This window comes from Zalophus californianus, chromosome 14 (assembly GCF_009762305.2).
Source record: "Zalophus californianus isolate mZalCal1 chromosome 14, mZalCal1.pri.v2, whole genome shotgun sequence".
Taxonomy (NCBI): domain Eukaryota; kingdom Metazoa; phylum Chordata; class Mammalia; order Carnivora; family Otariidae; genus Zalophus; species Zalophus californianus.
This window is the reverse complement of record NC_045608.1, coordinates 76,470,804-76,480,270: the sequence shown is the minus strand read 5'-3', so window position 1 is coordinate 76,480,270 and position 9,467 is coordinate 76,470,804. Positions and strand designations below refer to the sequence as shown.

The 9,467-nt window shown below is 45.7% G+C and overlaps 1 protein-coding gene across 1 annotated transcript; it reads right to left on the bottom strand.

The window, feature by feature from the left end:
• Positions 1 to 8,679: 8,679 nt before the first annotated feature.
• On the bottom strand, positions 8,680 to 9,245 carry LOC113913138 (40S ribosomal protein S10-like). Its single transcript, XM_035723926.1, has one exon. It carries the CDS (start codon positions 9,222 to 9,224, stop codon positions 8,727 to 8,729), a length of 498 nt encoding a protein of 165 aa, XP_035579819.1. The 5' UTR covers positions 9,225 to 9,245; the 3' UTR covers positions 8,680 to 8,726.
• Between the last annotated feature and the right edge of the window lie 222 nt (positions 9,246 to 9,467).

Below are 9,467 nucleotides of genomic sequence, written 5' to 3'. Positions count from 1 at the left end.
ATCACCCTGGCTGGACTTGAGCAAGACTCTCTTAGGGGGGTTCAACCATAATTTCCCCAGGCTTGGTATCTCCTCAGAGTCATTGTCCATCACCAATGGCCCCTCCCAAAGCTTGTTCCTTGGCTGTAATTCTCCACTACTTCTAGCTGTTTCCAGAATTAAGCCCAGTTCTATACTAGAGTCTCTTCCCCTACTGCAGTAGCTTTTTGAATAAAGTCTGTTTTCACCACCTTAAATTCTGTCCAGTTCTGATTTTTCTTTGGCATCTGTTTTTATATTTTTTATGTATTTATATCTTATTTATTGTGTATTGCAGGAAAGAGGGGGCACCTTACATCTTGAAACTACAATGCAACCTTGCCCGGAAGCCCTCCATTCTTTTTTAAGTGGGCTCCATGCCCAATATAGGGCTTGAACTCTGACATCAAGAGTTGCATGCCTACTGACTGAGCGAGCCAGGTGCCCCCCTCCATTCTTTCACCCACAGAAATCTGCCTTCTATCCCCACGACACCTGTAAAGCTACTTTTTAAGAGAACATCAGTAGTCATTATGTTGCTCAACTGAACATCTTTCAGTCCTGATCATGCTTGGCCCCTTGACATGCGTGCCAGTTGACTACAACCTTTCTCTCCAAATGCTCTGTTCTCCTGGCTTCTCTGGCACACTTTGAAAATTGTGGCAAAATACATATAGCATAACATATACTATCTCAACCACTTTCATACATATGGTTAGTGGCATTAAGCACATTCACATTGTTGAGCCACCAGCACCACTGTCTATGTCCAAAATTATTTCCATCTTACACAACTGCAATTTTATACCCATTAAACACTAGCTCCCCATCCCTCCTTCCCCCTAGTCCTTGACAACCACCATTCTACTTTCTGTCCCTGTCAATTTCACTGCTCCAGGTACCTCAAACAAGTGGAATCATGCGATGTTTCTCCTGTCATGACTGGCTCGCTTCACTCGGCATAATTGTCCTCAGGATTCATCCAGGTGACAACACACACTTTATTTTCTTTCTCAGTCCCTGGTAACTTCTTGTTAGTCTCCCCCTTGTTAATCTGTGTCTTAAATATTAGGGTCCTGGAGTGTCTGGCTGGCTCAGCCAGTAGAGCATATGACTCTTGATCTCAGGGTAGTGAATTTGAGCCCCATGTGTGGTGTGGAGTTTACTTAAAGGAAAAAATTAAAAACATATATTAGGTGGGGCTCAGTCAGTTCTGAGTCTGACTCTTGATTTTGGCTCAGGTCCTCTCAGGATCGTGAGATTGAGCCCTGTGTTGGGCTCCACGCAGGGCATGGAGCCTCCTTAAGATTCTCTCTCTTTCCCTCTGTCCCTCCCCCTCCTCATTCTCTCTCTCTAAAAAAAAATTTTTTAAATATATTAGGGTTTGGCCTGGACCTAATTTTTTCATTATCCCCCATCCCTGGGTAATCTTCAGTTATCTACATATTGATGGGGATAGACCCATGTTTCTACCTCTCCCCTGAGCTCCTGGCTTTGTATTTTAAATTGTCTGCAGGACATTCTTTCTTGAATGATTTGCAGGCACTTCAAAATCAGCATGTCCAAAGTTGAATTCCTCACCTCTCTTTCTTTCCCCACACCTAGCCTGCTCATTTCCTACCAGTAACTCGCACCACCCCCTACCCCAATCCAATCTAGAAATAAAGAAGTAATCTTTGACTCTTTTCTTACGTCTTATCCGACTGCCACAGTTAACTCACTCACTTCCTATGTCCTAAGTCTCCTTATATCTGGCCCATTCTCTCCATCTCCACTGCATTCAATCTAAAATGGACCAATCTAGACTTTTCTAGCCTGACATGTAGACTCCAAATCTTATACCTCCCTTATTTATTCTCGAAAATGTTACTTTTCGAATGCAACTCTGATCATTACTTCTTCTTTTTTTTTTTTAACTTAAATCCTTTAGTGGTTTTGCATTGCAGTTGGCATAATGTCCAAACTTCCTGGCATGGCTTTCCTCGACCAACCAAGAACCCACCTCCAGATCACACTCTAACAATCAAACACCCCCAACAACATCCAAACTGGCTTTCCTAGGTCAGGAGAAGAGCTTAGAAGACAAATGCTGGGAGATTATGGCTCCATCTCTTTAAGGTGGTAGGTAAGACCATAACTGATTAGCATACATGCGCTGGTAAAGTTGGCACCACCGTGCCATGCAGCTGACCGTGTGGCACGTGGTGGCTGTGAGTGTGAAATCTAGCAGCAGGAGGAGAAGTCTCAGGTGTGATATGAGAAGGATTGCTTCCTTCAGCCTCGGATTCAGAACGTCCTTTGATTTTCCTGTCCCCCTATCAAGGTAAACTCAGTGGGACATCTTTATTTGAGCAGAGTCTAAGTTTCCAGTTTATAAATAAATGAAGAAATGACAAAATCTTAATGCCCATTCCAGGGGGGGGAAATTAACCATTTTAAGAATCAGAGAGTGAGAAATAATTTCCTACCTCACTGTTTAGGTTTGGAGTATAAATGTGAGCAATCTGGCATGAATATAGATGATAGATAGATAGATAGATAGATAGAAGGTAGTTTGGGATTCAATGAAGGGGGAGCAGCCTAATGGATGCCCTGAATGAAGAGCTGGTTCAAAGGGAAAATACAAAACAAAGGAAAATTATTTGTTTGAAACCTTTTTTAAAAAAATATTTTACTTATTTATTTGACAGAGAGCACAAGCTGGAGGAACAGCGGAGGGAGAAGGGAGAAGCAGGCTCCCTGCTGAGCAAGGAGCCTAACTTGGGGCTGGATCCCAGGACCCTGGGATCATGACCTGAGCCAAAGGCAGGTGCTTAACTGACTGAGCCACCTAGGCACCCCATGTTTGAAACCTTTTTAAAAAGAACGAGGAAGGGTGCCTGGGTGGCTCAGTTGGTTAAGCGACTGCCTTCCGCTCAGGTCATGATCCTGGAGTCCCGGGATTGAGTCCCGCATCGGGCTCCCTGCTCAGCAGGGAGTCTGCTTCTCCCTCTGACCCTCTTCCCTCTCGTGCTCTCTCTCATTCTCTCTCTCAAATAAATAAATAAAATCTAAAAAAAAAAAAAGAACGAGGGAAAAAAGTGGTTTTCAGTCTTGTTTCAGGTCACCTATTTCTTTGAGAAGCTGTAGAAAAATCTCTACCTTGGAAAAGACTAAATGCAGAGCCACATCAAATTTGGACTAATTTGAAATGGTCTGTGGTATCCTTGAAACAAATCTATGAACTGTTAGGGCTCTGTGAGCTTCAAGTTAGGAACCTCTGACTGGTTGTTAATGAGAACTGAAAGGATGGGGCTTATCTGGGAAAGATCATAAACAGTTTTCAAGAGCACAGGTAAGCCCAACCAACATGAAGGACGCAAGCAAAGATTGCTAAGAGCAAAAACTGGAGCTGAGGGGAAGTCAGGGTCCCCCCTGTGCCTAGGAGAAGCTTCAGGAGCATCTCCAAGTTGGAGGCTGTTGAGATTTAAATTGCGAAGCCTTTGCCTCCCCACCCTACCCCTCCTAACCCCCCCCGCACCCCCGCCCTTTGGTTAAGAAAGGCCCCTGCCTTGAAAATCAGTTACCAGTTCCAGAACAAGAGGACCATTTGCTGGGAAAGGAAACAATGAGGTTACATTTAGCCTTTCTTGAGGAAAATTCCAACACTTCCATTGACTGTGACTTTAGAGAAGAGAAGACAGCCTGTTTAAGATAAATAGATGATTGGGGCCCCTGGGTGGCTCAGTCGTTAAGCATCTGCCTTCAGCTCAGGTCATGGTCCCAGGGTCTTGGGATCGAGCCCTGCATTGGGCTCCCTGCTCCGTGGGAAGCTTGCTTCTCCCTCTCCCACTCCTCCTGCTTGTGTTCCCTCTCTTGCTGTGTCTCTCTCTGTCAAATAAATGAATAAAATCTTAAAAAAAAAGATAAATAGATGATTACATTTTGACAATAGGTCCTAATTGGGACTTTGATTAAGTAATGGAGTCATTACTACTACTTGAGAACGCGTGCTGGACTGTGACAGAAAGATGACACAGAATTAAAGCACTATAGGAGAAGAAAAGGATTCTGAATAATGTGACCTTCAGGCTTGAGATGTTCTGACATGCTTATTAGCTTTAAAAAAAATAATTTTTCATGAATATTGATAAAATCGTCAAGCCTCCTTCATGGAAACAGTTACTGAGATGAGCTTTTATGTGTGCAGTGTGCTCTAGCTGGGGATGCTGGCAAACTGCAGAGTCAAAGAAAAACCCTTCTCTTTCTTGCACCTCAGCTTCTGCATTTGTAGAAGAGGAACATTTATAGAACCTCAGGTCTACAGACGACCTTGAAAAAGTTACCTCATGTGTCTTAATCTTTTTTTTAAAAAGATTTTATTTATTTATTTGAGAAAGAGAGAATGAGAGACAGAGAGCACGAGAGGGAAGAAGGTCAGAGGGAGAAGCAGACTCCCTGCCGAGCAGGGAGCCCGATGTGGGACTCGATCCCGGGACTCCAGGATCATGACCTGAGCCGAAGGCAGTCGCTTAACCAACTGAGCCACCCAGGCGCCCACTTCATGAGTCTCGAGGCAAGTTCCCCAGAGAAGCAACACTGACATCCCTTAATGATCCATTCAATCCCACTTAGGTTCGGGGACTGCGGAGATCCTCTACTATTGACTTGGGATCTTCAAAAGATGTGCCAAGTGCCAAGAAGCTCTGCCAATGGGCATCACTCGGATCAGACCACTGCCTCATCCATGGGCATCACTCGGATCAGACTACCACCTCATCTAGCTGCATGTGTTTTTCTTTGTGACTTGAGAGTCAACTATGAAATTAGCCATTGGACTTGGCTCCCTTAGATCCTAGCACCTCCTTGTGTTATCTGGTGTCCTGACTAGGTCCTGACTCTGGATCTATTCTTTCCCACCAGGATACCATTTCAGTGCCCACTAGCCTGACTTCTGGTGGCCAGGAGCAGCCTCTTGGCCTGAGGACTTCTTCACCTGGCAGAGCCCATTCTGCTCGAACGTATGGCTGGCTGAAAATGCCAAGGAATTACTAACTCAGGAGTGCACATAAGAGTGGTTGACAAATATGCCAGCATCCGTAACCTTTTGGGTGGGACCGCTCTGCAGTGCGTGCTCTATAATGCTTTCTAGAGTTCCCTGGCAATCATAAGCTCTGGTTGTCTCTACATCAGTAACTTGCTTGATAAAGTACACCCTATGGCTGCTTTCTCTTCCCTCTCTCCCTTCCCCACCTCCCTATTTGTGTTTCCTTGAATCCTCTCCCGATTCAACTATTGCACTCAAACTCTTGTCTCAGAATTTGTTTCTGGGGAACCAAGACTAAGACGGGAATATCAAATTTACCATGTCCAGAACAAATCCTAACTCATTTGCCTCTCTATCCTCCACTCATACCTAATCACACCCAAACCACTTCCATCTCCCCTACCCCCCATGTGGGCAGGCAGGCTACGTACCTAGGAGTCCTCTTTAATTATCTTTTCCTCTCAAACCCTATATCCAACCAATCAGCAAGACCCACTGGCTCTACTCCCAAAATAAATCCCGAATTCAACCACAGCTCATCAACTTCCCTGCCATAACCCCAATCCAAGTTACTCTCCTTTCATATCCGACTTGCTATAACCTCTTACTGCTTCCCCATTTCCACTCTTCACCCTACAGCTCACTTATACCTGACAGCCAGTGTGGTCTGCAAAAGTATAAATCAATCTTGTTACTCTCCTGCTTCAACCCTGAAATGGCTCCCATTGCCACCAGAATAGATACAGAACTCCTGGCCCATAAGCTCCAGCCTGTCTTTCCACTCCCTGTCTTCTACCTCATTCTCTCTAGTCTACTTACATTCCTCCTTTCTGTTGCTTATACACACCAAGCAAACTCTTGCCTTAGGCTTTTGCATTTGCTCTTTTCTCTACCCAGAATGTTCTTCCTCTGTATATTATGGATGCTGTCCCCTCTACCCCCAGCTGCTGAGATCCCTCTTCAGAACTGAAGGACTTGCTCCCCAGCTGCTGAAAGTGTTGCCAGCAGACAGCCCTCAGCTGTCAGTGCCCTTGGGGAGCTGCCCCAGCCAGGAGAGCTGCGTCTCCCAAGGTCATGTTTCCTTTCTGGAGCAGTCCACATCTAATGGCTGATTACTGCAGAAGCATAAATGCCTGCCCCACCCCAACTTGGGGCAGCTCCGAAAGGCCATCTCCACTCCCGAGGCCTCATTGGGACTGCATCTGCCAATGCTGCTTCCTCTCTCTCCATTCCATGGGCGTTGACCCCCCAGCACACACTGGAATCAATGCCTTGTGTGCTAATTTCCACCCAGGGTCTGTTTCTCGAGGAAACTGACCAGCCACACTCACCGTGGAGGTATCAGCCCAGTATCACCTCCTCACGGGCCTGACCATGCAACCTAAGGTCGTATCCCACTGCTGAATGAGTGAAGACAAGCACTCAAGAAGCATAATGGGGTGCCATGTGACTGTAGTAAACATTGTGGGGAGGTGCAAAGCAACGGGTGCAGTTAGAGATCACGGAAGGGGGACATTAGGGAGGCCAGATAGGTTAGGGAAGCTTCGCAGAGGGCTTGGATTTCCCATGGTCCTGATGAATCCAGGGTTGACATATCAAGATTCTGGACTCTTTCTTTCTCTCCTCCGGCTAGAAGTTGGAGGAGCAGGATTTCAATCCTGTCTTTCAATAGGGGTGATGGATGGCCACTTGGATGGCACTGGTCCCTGACTGATCCGTTAATGGGAGACCATGTAAAGGGCATCTCAATGGTGACATCACATCTTTCCCTTGCCTCTTAGGGGAACTGATTAAAAAAGAATGGATGAAAGCCTTTTTTGCATATTGGAATCAAAGTGCTATGATAATGTAAGCAAAGCAGGTTTCTGCATGGGCGAAAAACCCAGCTGCCTCTGCCTTCCCCCAGCAAATGCTGTTCAAATGCTAATCCTAAACTCAATTCCTCTCTCATGCAGCATACTTCCTGGCCACTTCTCTGTAGCATTAATTAGTGCATACTGAGAAAAGCAAGCTCATTTCAGCCCCAGCCCAGCAAAACAATTAAAAGAAGGGCACACCAACCGTGAGGAACATTTCATGCAATTCCACTCTACCGATAAACTAGTGGGTTATTTTCTTTCTTTCTTTCTTTTCTTTCTTTTCTTTTTCTTTCTTTCTTTCTTTCTTTCTTTCTTTCTTTCTTTCTTTCTTTCTTTCTTTCGTTCTTTCGTTCTTTCGTTCTTTCGTTCTTTCGTTCTTTCGTTCTTTTCTTTCTTTCTTTCGTTCTTTTTCTTTCTTTCTTTTCTTTCTTTCTTTCTTTTTCTTTCTTTCTTTTTCTTTCTTTCTCCCTCCCTTCCTCCCTCCCTCCCTTCCTTTCTTTCTTTCTCTTTTTCTTTCTCTCTTTCTTTCAATTTACTAAGCATTATTGTAGAGGGCTCATTTCCATAATCTGGCACTGAACGTGCAGAAAATGCACAGGGATCCACTCTAGATTTAATGTGCAGCTTTTGTGCCCCACCCAACCCTCCAGCCCTGACACCCCGGGACTTTCGAGGATGTGGGAGCTGGGTTCAATCAGGTCTCACGTAGACAACAAAAACCGCACTGGGGCACCAGAAATGGCTCACTGGGCATCCGCGAGCATTCCTGTTTCCATTCAGTGGGTCTGGACTGCAGTATACACGGCTGTCTGCTAAACCTGTCTACTTGCTTTAACCAGACAAAAGGAGAAGCCTCCATCCCAGCTGCTGGAGCAGCTGCAGCAGGAGGGAGGCCCCCTCACCCTCTGCAGCAGCCCACGTGGTGGTGCTCAGCTCAGAAGTGCTTCCAAATCATTGCTGGCAGAGCTGACCACCTGGACCACGGGGCCAAGGAACGCATTATCTCTCATATGCGCTAAAGCCAATGAATTACTAATAACATGGCTGGACTTCTGCTCTCAAAGTGTTTTCTCCAGCACTCCGAGCCCTAACCACAGTGTAAAAGCCCCAGGAACTCCATTTTTCCAAATAACATTTCCTCTCCACAAATTAAAACTACTTAGCATGTGTTCTGGCAGAGTCTGTCCAGTCTGCCGCTAAGGTATGTAAGCGTGGTCCTGCCCTGAGGTCTCACTTCTCAAACCCGTCAGCCACCAGGCCCAGAACTGAAACCTGGAAGAGACCGAGGTCCAGGGGACACTGATTTACACGTCTCTGATTGCTAGTGAGCCTGAGGAAACATCTTTTCACATATGAATTGCCATTCGTCTCCTTCTTTTGCGGAGTAAGCCCTAAGGTTTTACAAAAGAACCAGAACATACTCTGTTCAATAGGGTATCTACGTTTTCTGAAGTACGGATAAAAGGCAAAAACTGAGCTAAAGTTGTTGACGCCATTGGATCCTTACAACAGGCATTGTACAAATTTGGTGACTCATTACAGAAGTCTTGCTCCAAAGGTTGTATGGATACTGATGAATTCTAATTTGAACAGAAGATAAATTTGTAGAGAGCTCTTCCTTCAGGCAAATCTGATCTAGAATATGAAAATCCAGATTGAGACAGATCATCAGAGATGATTATTTGCTTTACAAATGGTTCACCATAAGGTTCCCTTATATAGTCAGCACCCCCCACACACGTGTATTTAAACCAGAATCCCCCCCTTTTATTTTTAAATTTTTTTCTGGCTACAAATTTATTCAACACAAAACATCTCCAACTTTACTGAGGTGGCTGACCACGTCCGCGACCAAATCCGCCTCTAAACTGGAACTCAGTTGCTGACCCAGCCCCAGCCTCAGCTTTCTTGTCGGCACCAGGGGGCACAGCGCTTCGTCTGTAGGTGTCTCTGTCAGCTTCCCCTCGTGTGAGTCTTGCAGGTCGCTCTCCCTCCAGACCTTTGGGCCGTGGTCGGCCAGTCTCAGGGCGGCTGCGGCGCAGAGTAGCAGGCACAATCTCGGGGGGCAGGTGGAGGTAATCACGGAGATACTGGATGCCCTCGTTGGTAAGGAACCAGTAGAAATGTCTCCAGGCAAACTGTTCCTTTACGTACCCTCGTGATTTGAGAGACTGCATGGCCTTCATGACGTGAAGGTTGGACACATTCTTGTCTGCCAGCTCAGGATGTTTGGGCATGTGGACATCCTTCTTGGCCACCATCACTCCCTCCTTGAAAAGGAGTTCATAAATGGCAATTCGGTTCTTCTTGGGGATCAACATCTCAGCAGCTTCTACGTCCGGGGCCGGAGCTGGAAAGCCCAGAATCCCCTTTTATAACGCACAGTGTTAATGTATCTGATATACCTGACACATAAAGAAAGGTAGGTTTCCCAAAATACATGTTGTTCTTACAAAGGAAGCTCTTGCATTTTTAAAGATGCCTGTTGAGATGGGAAATGGTACAAGGTGTATTTTCTCCACTTTTCTCTCCCCTTCCAAGCAAAAAAGGCAATTGACAAAGGG

What these genes read in the sequence shown, in the direction of transcription:
- LOC113913138 (XM_035723926.1), bottom strand. Translation starts at nt 9,224, where the DNA reads ATGTTGATCCCCAAGAAGAACCGAATTGCCATTTATGAACTCCTTTTC.